Here is a 13,575-nt window from a genome sequence, read left to right on the forward strand (position 1 = left end):
TAGATATCTGAAAACTTTAATTTATGTTTTTTTGGGAGCTTTTGAAGAGAACTCCAAAAATCTTTTAATTTTTTTTATACATTTTGGATTAATAAAGAGGTTTTTAACCTTGGATTATTTAAACAGTTTCAGGATTATTTATTTGCTTAAATTGTAAATTATTCTTGACAATAATAATAGTGTAATGAGAAAATTCTTAGAGCAAAGTCGTGAAAAGATTTGTTGCTCCTTCAGAAACCTTCAGAGTTCAATCTTCCAAGACTCTTTCATTCTCAAAGCCCTCGAGATTTAAAATTGTTTACTACAACCAAAATCTCGCAACTTTTGGATGTTACACTTCTGATTAAAAAACAGAAATTACAAAACGATGTTCTAAAACTCCAGATTTTAGAAATTTCAGAGCATATTTCATCGTTTCAACCAAGTATTTATGTTATGACAGAAAAGCTAAAGTACTTTTTAAACCAAATAAGATTAATTAATAGCGTTGATGTGGAAAGCAGCCACTTTAAAACTGCATCAAGCCACAAACTACTATAAAAAACAGAACAAGAAAGCTGCACCAGTAAAGCTCTTCTGCCTGTAGCAAATCGATAGAATTAGCGACGAAAGATTAATGATTCATTGCTTCCATCTTACATCTCTCTATTTCATCACCTTATGATTACAGAAATGATACGACTCATGAAAAAGACAAACTAAGTTATGACGACTCTTAACTACTTTGTGAAATGATTTCCACTTTGCTCGACTTTTAATAAAAATTCCGTTGAAAGTTCTTGTTTTGTCATCTGTGGAGATCTCACCATTACCATTAGATGGATAATTAAAATATTGCATTTCAAGGGAATCCTTTTCTTTAGAGAATCGTGCGACGAAGCATTTTTAAAGCAACTTGAGTGTAATGCAGAAAATTGCAACAGCCTTGTTCCAGTTACCTTGTAACAAAATCCCGTATGGTTTATATGAGGAACATAAACAGACATAACCTTGGATAAGTTGCACGGTAATACTACATACACCGTTACAACAAGGATGACGATTATCTCACGCTTCGAAGCATCTGAGCTGGTTTTATTAATGAAACGCTAAGAGGAAAGTGGTTAGTTTTGGTGAAAAGAGTAAGTGGAGATGGTTTGTGGGATGAGGAAAAGCGCATGTTGCGTGTCGGTTTTCGACATATTAAATTGAAGCCAAACATATTGATTTATGGTTGAATAATAAGGCAATTACCCACGTAAGTCCCTGCCGTATTTGGACAAGCACATCCAGAGAGTCCTCATTACAATCTAATTACTTTTCCCAACATGACAATAGTATTTATGATTTCAATGACTGAAATAATAAAAAAATGTACTCACAGGTGTCTGCCAGCTAATAAATGAAGTACAGCACTGCGAAATTTAATCAATATTATGTAAATTTTTTCATCTGAGCATTTTCTCGTCATAATCTTTTCTTTGAAGTTAATAACATACAATTTTGCGTTGTAAACAGCTCGCATAAAACCTCCTGTTATTAAAAATATTAAAATATATCAACAGTATTCAGCCATAACGTGATTAAAATTATATCCTTTGGAAAATTTAAAAACAGTAATGACATTCACGCTTATTGCTCAGTAATTGCAGTTATTTCCTTCCTATCACAATCAATTTTGCTGGCAAAGCAGTGTCTTTTTGTTGTCTTTTACTTTTGTATTCTCGACACGCAGAAATATGCTCCGTGAACAATACCTCACAATAAAGTATGTGCTTGTCCCAGCTTTTTATTTTACAATGTTATTGGCACTTCGTGCAGAGTTTAGTTCGGTCGAGTTCCTTTGACACCTCATGTCCAAAAATCGGACTCACATATTCGACAAGCAATTATTACAGAAGCGTGAAACGATAGACTAAAAAAATGACGAGTTAAAATGTTTTATGGAAGCGAAGTGTGTGGAATTTCCAGCTTTTCTCTAAACTTTTTCAGAGGAAGAAGAAAATTGAATTTTATACTTAATCCTCCAACATCTATTCTGTTGAAAGCAAGTTGGTTATGCTTGGTAAAAACTTTAGATTTTTTTATGATTTATAAATTCTGCAGTTCGCTAAAGTCGTGGTAAACTTTCCCATCTTACGTACATGTGGGGTTAGATTTATGAGATAGTAAATAATGTAAGAGTGGGAGAGAATCTTGAGGTTTTGGTCTTACCGTGTTTGTATTTACGTGTTAAGCTCAGGCGATAACAATAATTCCCTTATCCCCCGAATAAATGATTTTATTTAAATCGCGACAATTTTCTCGAGTTTAATAAAAAAACCTTTTAGGATAACGTTCGCAGAATCCCAATGTTCAGCCCCTAAGAAATTAAATTTGGGACCACGATTTTCACACGGCTCACGAAGCTCTACAATTTTGCGAGGCTTACAGTTGCCAAAAAAATTCACAAGCGCACAATAAGCGTTATCATAAAAAAAATACAGTTTTTAAGCACCCTGTATTATACGTTTTTTTTCTTACTACTTACTTGAGAACATTTGACTGCATTCGAACTGTGAAATTAAATTTCTCTCCTACAAGTAGACAGAGAAAAGCGAATTTTGGGTTGCATTTACGTCAAAAATAAAAGTGTTTTATTGGTGTTATTTATTTTATTGCAAATAACAGTATTTATACCTGACGGCATTAAATAGTTAAAAAAGAAGACTTTTAGGACTTTGCTTTCTAATTTCCCTGGATCCTTCGGATCTCGGAAAATAATAACACTTGCGTCAGAAAAGATTATTACTATAGTAAGAAAACAAAATTAAGGCAAATATTTGAAGCTTATCTTTTATTTTCGAGGGTCAAATTACAAAAACTCAGAAACAGAATTAATAATTTTTTTCGCACTAAAGCAATCTAAAGCGATTTTTTTTTTCGATTTAAGGCTTAATTTTCAAACTTTGAAGTTTCACGAGCTTGTAAACTGCTGATGGCACAAAAAGTGATCATCTGGATACTGTTCGAGACTCGTTATAACGTGAAAAATACAGAACCTCTCATTTTACTTTTTGTTCCAACTTAATGGCATCGGCTATAAATTTTCTAGCCATTAAACGATTAATTGCAGTTGGGTACCGAGTGGCAGATAATTATTTATTTGTCTAATCGACACTAAAGAGAAGTAATTTTATCCACAGAAGCGAATAACATTTTTATTATCCAATAGCTCGAAATAAAGGGAATCTATTGTATGCTTTTGTAAACAAAGCATGAATATTTTATGATTTGACGGATTTTTCGGATATGAGGCCATCGAAAACGCAGCTGTTAAATGATATAGAGCTGTATACCTAATATAATAAAGCTGCTTAAATTATTCCGCTCGATTTATTTTATTTATGCACTATAAACTGCATAATAGTGTTATTGTTGAAATTTTCAAATTAACTGCAAGTACCATGGTCGAGCGGAATTGCAGCCCACGTCCAAAAAGTGCAACATTTGCAAGCTATCGATGATTCGAACCAAACATAATTGCAAAAATTAATCAATAAAAGTTAGTTTTTCCATGAAACTCCAATCGAAAAATTGTCATTCTTTTTAGAGCTCCCACCGTTAAGACTCAATTTATTCGAGCCATAAAATAAATACGTAATATTCACACACCAGGGCATAAATGCGCATTTCGGTGAAAATTATGAAAAATGATTTTAATAAAATGAGCTTTGGAGCGTTAGAGTTAAATGCCGTGACTTTAGATTTGACGTAACGCAATTAATCGCATCGTCAAGTGTTTATACATCCTCCAAAGCTCCCAACTAATATTCACACTATAAATTAAATGTCTTCTTCAAGTTTCCAAACATGTACAAAGTGTTTATACTTTTTAGTGTCTTTGTAAGGCAAAGCAACAAGCTCGTAAGTTATCCATCTTCCGACGCACAAAAATTTAATATGAAAAACCGGTAGAAATGAACTCACCCGTAAATAAGCAGCAGACTAGGGACAAGAGATGGCGGCGGGTATCCATTTTAACACCTTACAATGTTAACGCTAACTTAAGCACATTATCTGAAGACGATTTGGTCGGTGGGATGTTCCACAATGCCTGAAACCAATAACCATTCATGTGAAAAATCGATCGAATCATAAACTGTACATTTAATTCATTTCCAACGTCAACGGAATTAACAAACTAACGACTTCTCGTACTAAATTAAGAACGTTTCGCTGAGGAATGGGGTGCAACAGTTTCATTTCTCGAAACTTTGAAACTCATATATTGCTAAATAGTTGGCTTACTAGTTGCGGATTCTTAGCATTTCTGAAGATGATGGTTTGCAGGTAAACTTCGCATTTATGCATATTAGGACCGGAGTTTTGTGATAAATGAGACGCGTCTCAGACAAATACGACAATGTCGCCAATTTTTTATGGGTTGTTAATGTCGCTTTATTTTATTATGAAAAGCACTTAAGAACTCCATTAAGGAGTTCAATTAGCGAAACTTCCTAGAAATAGAGTACTCCAATAAGGTTCCGACTTTAATTAAGCTTTAAAAGTAACTAACTTCAATATTGAATTGCAGCGTTTTATAAACGAATGTTTACATACTAAAAATTCAAAGAAGTTGCAATTACTTGTTTCCCAGTCTAACCAGGGCGTCAAATTACTCCACTCCGAGGACTTTGTTGTTGTAAACTGTTTTTGCACGTCACATTGTTATGTTCATATATCCCCGAGCATGTTCGTTATCTCGTTTGATAACAAGCTGTTTAATGTTATCCTACACCTCGTTAGCACCCGAATTAATAAGCGTCCATTTTGGTGAAAAAAAAACAGCTCCACCTATCATTACTCTTTATTGGTATCTGTCAACAAAGATTGAAACATTTTACCCAAAACAGTTCGGAGCTCTCGAAAGAATGTGACAGCATCATATCATAAAACTTAATGATTGCAGTAAAAAAAAACTTTTCACTCCAAGGAGCATTAAAACAATATTTCATTTTTCTTAAGGGTCCCCAGTGCCAGGGTAGCAAACCTAGCCATCTTAAAGTGCTACGTGCCCGAGGATTATTGAACTGATATTTTAAACTATCTGTCAATAAAACCAAACGGTTTTCGATAAATATAACGCGAAATTGTTATTGAAGAGGGATGGATAGTCGGCCATATATTGAAATGCTTGGAATAGCGAAGAGTCTGCTCTATGAATAATAAGAGATTCAATTGAAAGTAAATTTCGGAGGCGAGATTGGAAATTGCAAAGTGTTTTGCGCTGAATAGTTAATATTTCGCGTCGAATAAAAGTCATTTCAGGATAATTAGCCGCGATGTGACGGAAACCGTTTTGTTTATCAGAAAATTTGCATGCTTCAGCCTCGGATTTTCTTATCTTGAGTTTGATTGCGCGTTCGCGATCAATATGACGGTTTGCTTTAACATGTTCGTTTACGTTGGATACAGAAGATCCACAAGCCTCTTGGAGGGTAAACAAGGTTGAAGTTTACTAATTCCTCAAATCAAAACAAGATTATTAGTCCTAACCGGATAAGTTAATCACTAAGGATTTCAAATTACTCAAATTACATCCTTTAGGCGTACTCTTAAGAGTCACGTTGCGTTCAATGTGCACAGAAAATTAATCGCTCATTTTTTGCTTTCAGACAAGTTCAAGGCGAGGCGAGGCCATTAACATATTCAGGGTGGGTCACTTTGATAAATAAAAGTTACAGAAAAAAAGGCGAATCGGGCGTGACTTTATTACGCAATTTCTGAGGCCGGCTCTGTATTAAATTCCATATTTTTACATAAAATAATGGCATAATAGCACGTAAAGAGAAGAATTCTCGTTGCGCCATGTGAGGGTAATTCGTGGGTAGAAAGTCTGCGATGAGAGTTGTGAAATGAGGAAGATGGACGGCGCTTTCCATGATTCTCTCGATTAAACAAAGCACAATTATTGAGGATTTATTGAACTGAAGAATAAGATAACGGAAAGAAACCAACACGAAGATTTAATTGCTACTCGGATTGCTCATCAATCATTGATATCCCATAACCTGCCAATAAAGGAAGTGATGTAAATCCGCAAAAACACCGAAGAAATTTCCTAATCATACATCAAAAGCGCTGACATTTGACCACCAATTTTTCTAATCAAAAATTACGTCTTATTTCCACAACGGTCTAATCTTCTATCATTACCATAATTTCCCATAGCTAATACGTTAAGAAAGACTTGGCACGTGTAACTTTCTCCTGACGTATAAATATGACTTTTTTTATAATTAAAATTCGTGAAGGCCGCTGATCAATATCGAGTTAGGAAATGAACTGCCAACTTCAAAGAAAAATGCGAAACCGCAATGGCTCTGTTGTTGTTATCACAGAACTCCAACCATCAAACTTTCTTAATCGTTATTCCATCCAGTAGCACGTTTACGATTCGGTTTAATGATCGAATCTAAACTAATAGAGCTTTAGATTGTATTCGCTGTTGTTTTACTCCTTCGGATTTACAATAAAATCTCATTTAACACCGATAATAAAAATCAGAAAACGGAAAAAATGAAAATTATACGAATACGTTACGTCGGATTTTTGCCTGAATCACCTTAAAAGTGAAACTAAAAACTAATTTATTTCCCCAACGCCAGGAATGGTGCAACTGAATTTAAAATTATCGGGAAATATGGTCAGTTGCACTCTGCTCTAAAAGCTCGGATTATTTATCACTTTGTTCAATACAAATATGAGCAGCTTAATAACTTTTTGCCATCGCGAAATGATGCATTTTAAACTAGTCATTTTTGTGATGAGTGCTGCATTCCATAATTTTTCGCAATTGAAGAGTTCCTTCACTTGTTTGTTTCCTGGTCGTGACAGATTAATTCTAGTTGTGTCTATCTCGCGGCGATAAAACTAAAATTAGAATAAATTACAACACGTCTTTCAACAAGCAAATTTGATTAATGTTGTATGAATTTCATATTGAGACGCTCCATAAAAATTGAAAAATATTGTCTACTTTTAGATTTCTAAACAACTAAAGTTAGCAATTACATTCTAACGTGTTTAGAAGATCCGTAATCAACTCCTGAAATTCACGCTGTTAACATTTAGCCCCAAGAACTGTAGAAATTATTAAAATGATGAAATTGCGTGAATAAGTTTACATTTTGATGCACAATAAGCAGTGCAATGATATCATCTTGCTGGCGGGGTTATCGTGCATTGTGATGCATGTTCTGTTTTTATTACATAATTGTTGAATTTAATTTCTTTATAAGGCCACGAGATTGGCCATCCTGCAGCAATATTCATAAACCAACAATGATTACTACTTTTACTGTGTATTTTTATTGTTATTCAGTGAATTCTAATTAACTGCTAAATTAACAATAGTGGCATGTTTCATCATAAAAGAGATGCAAACGCTTTGTGGATAAAGTTCCACAAAACGGAATATGCAATCATATTAGGGAAATAATTGTAATTGTTTCCAGCGTGGAAAATGCAACTGGAATTGGTGCAGGAAATGAACGAAGTCTTTGAAAAAAGCTTCATTTCTCCAGTAGTAACAATCTCTAATTTGGGCGCCTCCCAAACCAAGCTTATGATTAACACAACTGCTTCCTTCGGGTTAACATATTGGAACTGTAAGTTGTAGTCAACAGTTTGTGGAGTAATATATCTAAATCTTAGCTGTACTAGTAGAGCACAAACATTACGGTCATTTAACACAGTGCTAATTTAGTCCTGTAATTACGACAAAGTATGAGCTTTAACACTACGTTGCCATCTGCATTACAATATTAAGGACCATGTAATTTTGCTAAGAGCGTCTAAAATCCCACGACGTGGCCGTAAAAACCTTGTTATCAACAAATTCAGCGTTTTTTAACTTTCCAGTCATTCCTCCTTGTCAACGGATGGAAAATTAAACGATGTCTGTCACATATCGATCGACACTGGTAGGAAGAGAAAAGATTTCATTCCATTAAAAAAGTCGGAATTCGGGATCCAATTAATCGTCGAATTTAAATAACAAAAATACACATTAATTTCTTGTAAAACATAAATCAGTTTTTGACGCTGAAAGCGGTTTTTGTCACATTATTGCGGGTAAAAATTTATGGCAGCCGTAGAAACACTGAAATATCACAAACATACTAAAATGATAAAGTATATAGGAAAAAGCTTTTATTAGAGTGGAGTCCCATAAAGGGAGTGTGGTCCTTAAAATGCAAATTCTGTCGAAATCCTATAGGAATATGCAGTAAACTAAAGTTAATGTAATAGATGGTATCTCGCAGTCGGGGAGCTATTGCTCGAATTGAAATTCGAATTAGGAACAGAACTGTTCGCTTCTGATTTCGTAAACTTCCGATAACCACACAACTGATAAAAAATATTGAAAGTAACACGGAATTAGAGTAGCAATTAGACTAATTTCATAATTCTATAACCGCACGGTTCGTTTTTTTAATCATTTTAGTGCACCAAGCCCACAAATTGCTTCCTGATACAATTAGATTATCCCAAAAAACGAACGTTGTGGTTGTTGGCAAATACGAGAGATCCTCCCAAACCAATATGCTTAGTAATTTCTCTTTATCCTGAGTAAATTGCAAGGCTCTGAGTTAATTTAAGCAAATCCTTCAACGATTTCGATTTATACTTTATCACAAACAAACACAATATTAATTAACGGGATGATAAAACCAACACGAATTGACCTGTGTGCTCAAAGTGAAGAGATGTAGACTTAATTATTGCTTAATTAACGTAAAGTAATGAAGTTGCCGTCGAGCTTCTTCTAGTAGCACAAATATTTGCAGACTGTCTTTGAAACCAGAAAATAAAATTCGTTTCACTTCATCTACTCCAAGTGTCTAATTTACATAAGATGTTACACGGATGTAAAACTGAAGGTCCTCGGTACATTCTTCGGCTATTATGTGCAGCTTTCAGCCTTGAATTTCAATAATTCACAAAAAACTGCGTGCTAAATTGTGAGCTTTTTTTGGATAATTTGGATGTTGCGTTGCGTGTTGCCACCAGCGAAGAATGTAACGAATCCTATAATTATTTATAATCCATGTCTGCACGCCTTAATTACCTTGCATTGAAATTTAGCAGGAACTCTCGGGTCATGCTTATTCATATTTACCTACTCAGTGTGGGGCGATGATTTGTTATTAAAATATGACATCATGTTTAAAATCAATAGGAAATATTTCACTTGCAAAACACGCGAGTATTCTATGTTGCCCCTTCGAAATTTTCAAATCTGTATTTTTTATTCCGTGAATAATTTAGTAAAATGGTTATCGATAAAGAGAATTTCAGAGAGACAATCCAAGGTTAGTTTTGATTTATACAGGAGATGTTCGGTTAATTAAGTATTCGGCATGTTTTGTTTGTCAATTTTTTGTTGAATTTGAATTGTTTACGCTTCAGACCGTGTTTTCCACATTTAAAAATAACGAGGTACAAAAACACAAAGCGAACACCTGTTCGGAGTTTATTACTCGAATTCAATGTTGTTTTACAATCACTTTCGGTAAAAAGAAGAGGATGATGGATTGCTAACATCGCATAGATTCAATTAAGCGACAAAAGGACACAATTACAATCCCGACATGAACTCGGACTAAAGAGTATTGAGATAGGTAATGAACTTGAAAGTCCCATTCACATAAATACGAATGTCGCACAAAGCGAATTCTGAAATCAATTATAATATCGAGAATTGAAAAACCCGCAACATGCTAGGTATTTGTACGTTAAACTTTAGCATTAATAACGTGTCAGTTTGGAAGGACCGTGATGATAAATCGTTTCGTCTTTTGTGAGTGGTTTACATCCAGCAAATTTCGAAGGATCACCGCAATGGTGCAAAATATTTGGTTAACAATTCTGATGGTTTCTTGAGACGGAAAGGATTAGTCAGATCTGCTTGCTCCAGATGGAAGATGTTAGGGTGAAGGTATTTGGCAAATTAACAACAACCCTCCAACAATTATAGAGAAGTTGCTCGAGGCGGATTGAATTTCGAATAACATGGATCGTTGCACCGACTAAAGGACTAATTCTAGCAAACTTGATATCGGACCAAATCTAAATCACCAATTTTCTTCCGGTTTCATATCTCGAAAAGCAACAAACCGGAAGGGAATTTCACAGAAAAACTTAATATGGGAACTTCATTTCGCAACCAAAATTCATTTACTGATGAAAGCGTAATCGATTGTAAACATTGTTCTGAGTTATGATTTCCTTCAAGATAATACAGAGAAATTGTTTTGGCTTTTACTACACTTGAACACGGACGCTTTCTCTTTAAAATTTATTTGCTCCCGAGCAAAGACATCTGCCTTCTGTGAACCAAACTCCACAACAATTAATTACACTTAATTACCACTAAACATAACTAAGTATCGCACCCTCATCCATCAATTTAATAGTCACTGCTTTAATTTTTTTAGAATGATTTATCCCCGACCCAACTAAATTTACCCAAAATTCAAATAAACGGTTTTTAAGAGGTTGAAGAGGTCTCACTATCACTGCACATAAACAACATTATCAAACCAGTCTGAAGAATTTTGCCATTTTCGTCGAGACGGTTTTTTCTGACGTGGGTGCTACACTCAAATTTACATATTTTTTTGTATCAATTGTTGTGCTAATTTCGACTACCAAAAAATTAAATTAACTCGTGGAAACAAGGTTTCATTTAAGATTGTAAACATAGTTCTGACAACCATCAACATCAAAGAACGAAAAACACACCTCTTTTAGCATAACTCAATTAGTAACAATAGCAACTGGCAGCTGAATACTTTACACTAATTGCGTTATATAACATTCATGGGCGTTGCCGAGAGGGCAGTTAGGCGCAGTTGTCTTCTTATAAAGTAGAGACGATGGGGTTTTCGGGCCAATTTTTGAAATTAATAAAAAAATTAAAAACTTTGAAGCTTTCAGGTTTGGATACACAATTTTGCTAATTTTTGGTTGCCCATAAAAAAAAATCAAAAATTTGGTACAATGGCACAGATACGACTCCTGGAGCTCTGGGTTTAAATATAAAAGTGAAAATTTCTACAAAAGTCGAACTCTCCTCAAACTGAAGTCAGTTCCGCCCATGACAGCTTCTCATTAAAATTGAGACATGTCATTTTTCGCATTGTCAAACATGCGTCTCAAAATAAACATAATTCATGACTCAGCCTCATTGTGTGCAAAATTCCACCACATCCAACGAAGCAAAAGCAACAAAAAACTCTCAACTATCATCTATTAAGTGGGCGTACCAATTTGTCCTTACATATTTAAATTCCCGGAGCTTTTTAGCATAATGTCTCTGCCTCATTGTAATTCCATTTGCATCAAAAGAAACTCGATTTTTCTCATGTGGCAATTATAAAGATCGTACTGCGCCTTATTTTGATACTTTCATTTTGAAATGGTGTGGAACGGAACCACTAGGGTGAGATTAAATATTCGCTTTTTATATTGTGATAAGGTTTATCCTGTTTATCGATGCTCTTCCGACCGGATCTCTTCTTTGGTGTTTATTATAAAATGGAAGTGGATCGATTGGTAGACGTGACAGGAAAACGAAATAGTTGCCGAGACGGAGTATCCCGATGTTAACAAACAAATCTGAGTTTATAAACGTGTCTGTTAGTAATTTTTTAAGAATGGATTTGCATATTTGAAACGCAAAAAGTTTGATCCGACAAGGGCACAAAAAATTGCGAAATTTCTAATTATAGAGGAATTTATTATCTTAGTTACGTGGTCTCCTTCCCATCAAATACTTTACTCAGATAGTTATAACTTCGATTCGGAAAAACGACTAAAGCAATCAATTAATCAGCGGCGACAATTCTTGAACATCACATTTGAGCCACGTATTCTAAGTACTAGGAACTTGGAAATAATGTTTAAACTTTAAACTTCAAAGTTCGTTACGTGGTGTTATTAGTTCGTTTTATGGTCTTTTTACGGTAGTTCAAAGACTGTGAAATTAGTTTGAGTAACAACAGGACAAAAGTCATAGACATAAAATTGAAAATTAAAGGATGATTCAGTCGTTTATTTTTACATTTGTTTTCAGATGCATGCAACTACGTTTCTCTTTGACTCGATGAAAAGCTAGTATTTTTAAGGATCTGATGGAGTACATACCTCTGGTTGTTTTATTGGAAATCTCTTTCAAGTGGTTCAAGTGCAAACTGAAAAAAAAAGTATAATTTAATACATTGTGTGCACGAAACCATTGAAGTTATTGTGGCTTTCAAATTTATTTAGTTTTGAAGTTGTCTAACTAAATGAGAGAGCCATAAAGTCCGCACAGGTTAATAAATTTTAGAGTTATTGATTTATCCAGATAACGGATAAGAACATTTTATTGAGGTTGACCTAACTTGTAGATAATAAAAATTTTACAACACGATAGGAAACAATATCAGGACGAAATTTATTCTGAAACAATATGAAACTTTCTGTTGGTATAAAAGATTCAAATACCTTGTTATCGTGTTCAAAAATTATAACGTTCCGACATTAGCGTAGGAAATGGTTTCCGGCGTAATCTTCCGGGCAAAAACTCCGGATATTTTTTAAGACGTCTGTTGAATCTCCGGATACATGAGATAATTGCTCCGTAAGGCGGTAGATCAGATATGCGCATCACAAATAATCGTCAGTCGTGATACAAACGCCCGCAAATCCTGTACCATTATCAGATCACAGGCTTGCGTTAACACGCGAATGCAAAGCCTCCGACCGATCCTTTTGCGTATAAATGATAATACAAGCACTCTCCTATTGTTTCGGTGACATTTGTATTGTGCATTGTACGCGAAGCGGGGCTGCCGCCGCCGTTGCTGGACGATAGCGCCGCCGCCACACCACCATCTATTAAAATAAAGTATTTGGACGTATAGATTATACCGGCCAACGTTACAAATCACTGAGCGTGAGTTAGATTGGGGATAGCATAATAGCGACAGCGGCATAGAACGAACGAAACACCGGAGATTTAAATATCCGACACCCTGTCCTTTAATGCCCCACTATCAACATAAATTACCCCTTCAAAGTTTCAGGCTATTTAAATGCTGAAACACTACCCAACAACTCGAGCGGAACGTCATGCTTAAAATACAGATTAGCTTGATTGATTTTCGCCTCGTGGACACTGAATTGCGCTATTTGTATTGAATCTTTTGTGATTAATAGAACGACGATCTGTCTCTATCATCGTTTTCGGCAGGAATGGGCTTTGCCGTGCTTTCCTGCCATTGACTACACTGTCGTTTATTTACTCGCTTGTTACCAATATCATGTAAATGTTAATAGCTGCCGGAGATTTCTACGCCGCTGTTCTAAATGAACTATTTTAGAGGCCAAGTTCAAAGAGATTACTCATAGCTATGAAAGGAAAGCGATATTAGCATACCTAATATCTCAGCTACCGTATTTCGTTAATTTATGCAAAGGTGAGAGAAATGCAAACTTTAAACAAAGCGAATTGTTCTAATTAATGTCATCACATTTCCAAATGTTAGACGTTCATAACAATAG

At 34.9% G+C, this 13,575-nt stretch overlaps 1 protein-coding gene across 3 annotated transcripts in view; it reads right to left on the bottom strand.

Moving 5' to 3' along the window:
* The window catches only part of LOC148169870 (uncharacterized), a 52,025-nt gene that overhangs the window by 14,487 nt on the left and 23,963 nt on the right, over window positions 1–13,575 (bottom strand). For 2 of the 3 annotated variants that reach the window (XM_088042933.1, XM_088042931.1), the window contains exons 1-2: window positions 12,175–12,221; window positions 3,949–4,075 (exon numbers count right to left, since the gene is read on the bottom strand). In XM_088042933.1, the coding sequence (XP_087899059.1) occupies window positions 3,949–3,997 (49 nt within the window). In that variant the 5' untranslated portion in view covers window positions 3,998–4,075; window positions 12,175–12,221. Of the gene's footprint in view, window positions 1–3,948; window positions 4,076–12,174; window positions 12,222–13,575 lie in introns of those variants that run through there. The other variant, XM_088042932.1, reaches the window with a different exon arrangement.

This window comes from Gnatocerus cornutus, chromosome 8 (genome assembly GCF_029298725.1).
Source record: "Gnatocerus cornutus isolate USDA-ARS CGAHR chromosome 8, icGnaCorn1.1, whole genome shotgun sequence".
Lineage (NCBI taxonomy): Eukaryota > Metazoa > Arthropoda > Insecta > Coleoptera > Tenebrionidae > Gnatocerus > Gnatocerus cornutus.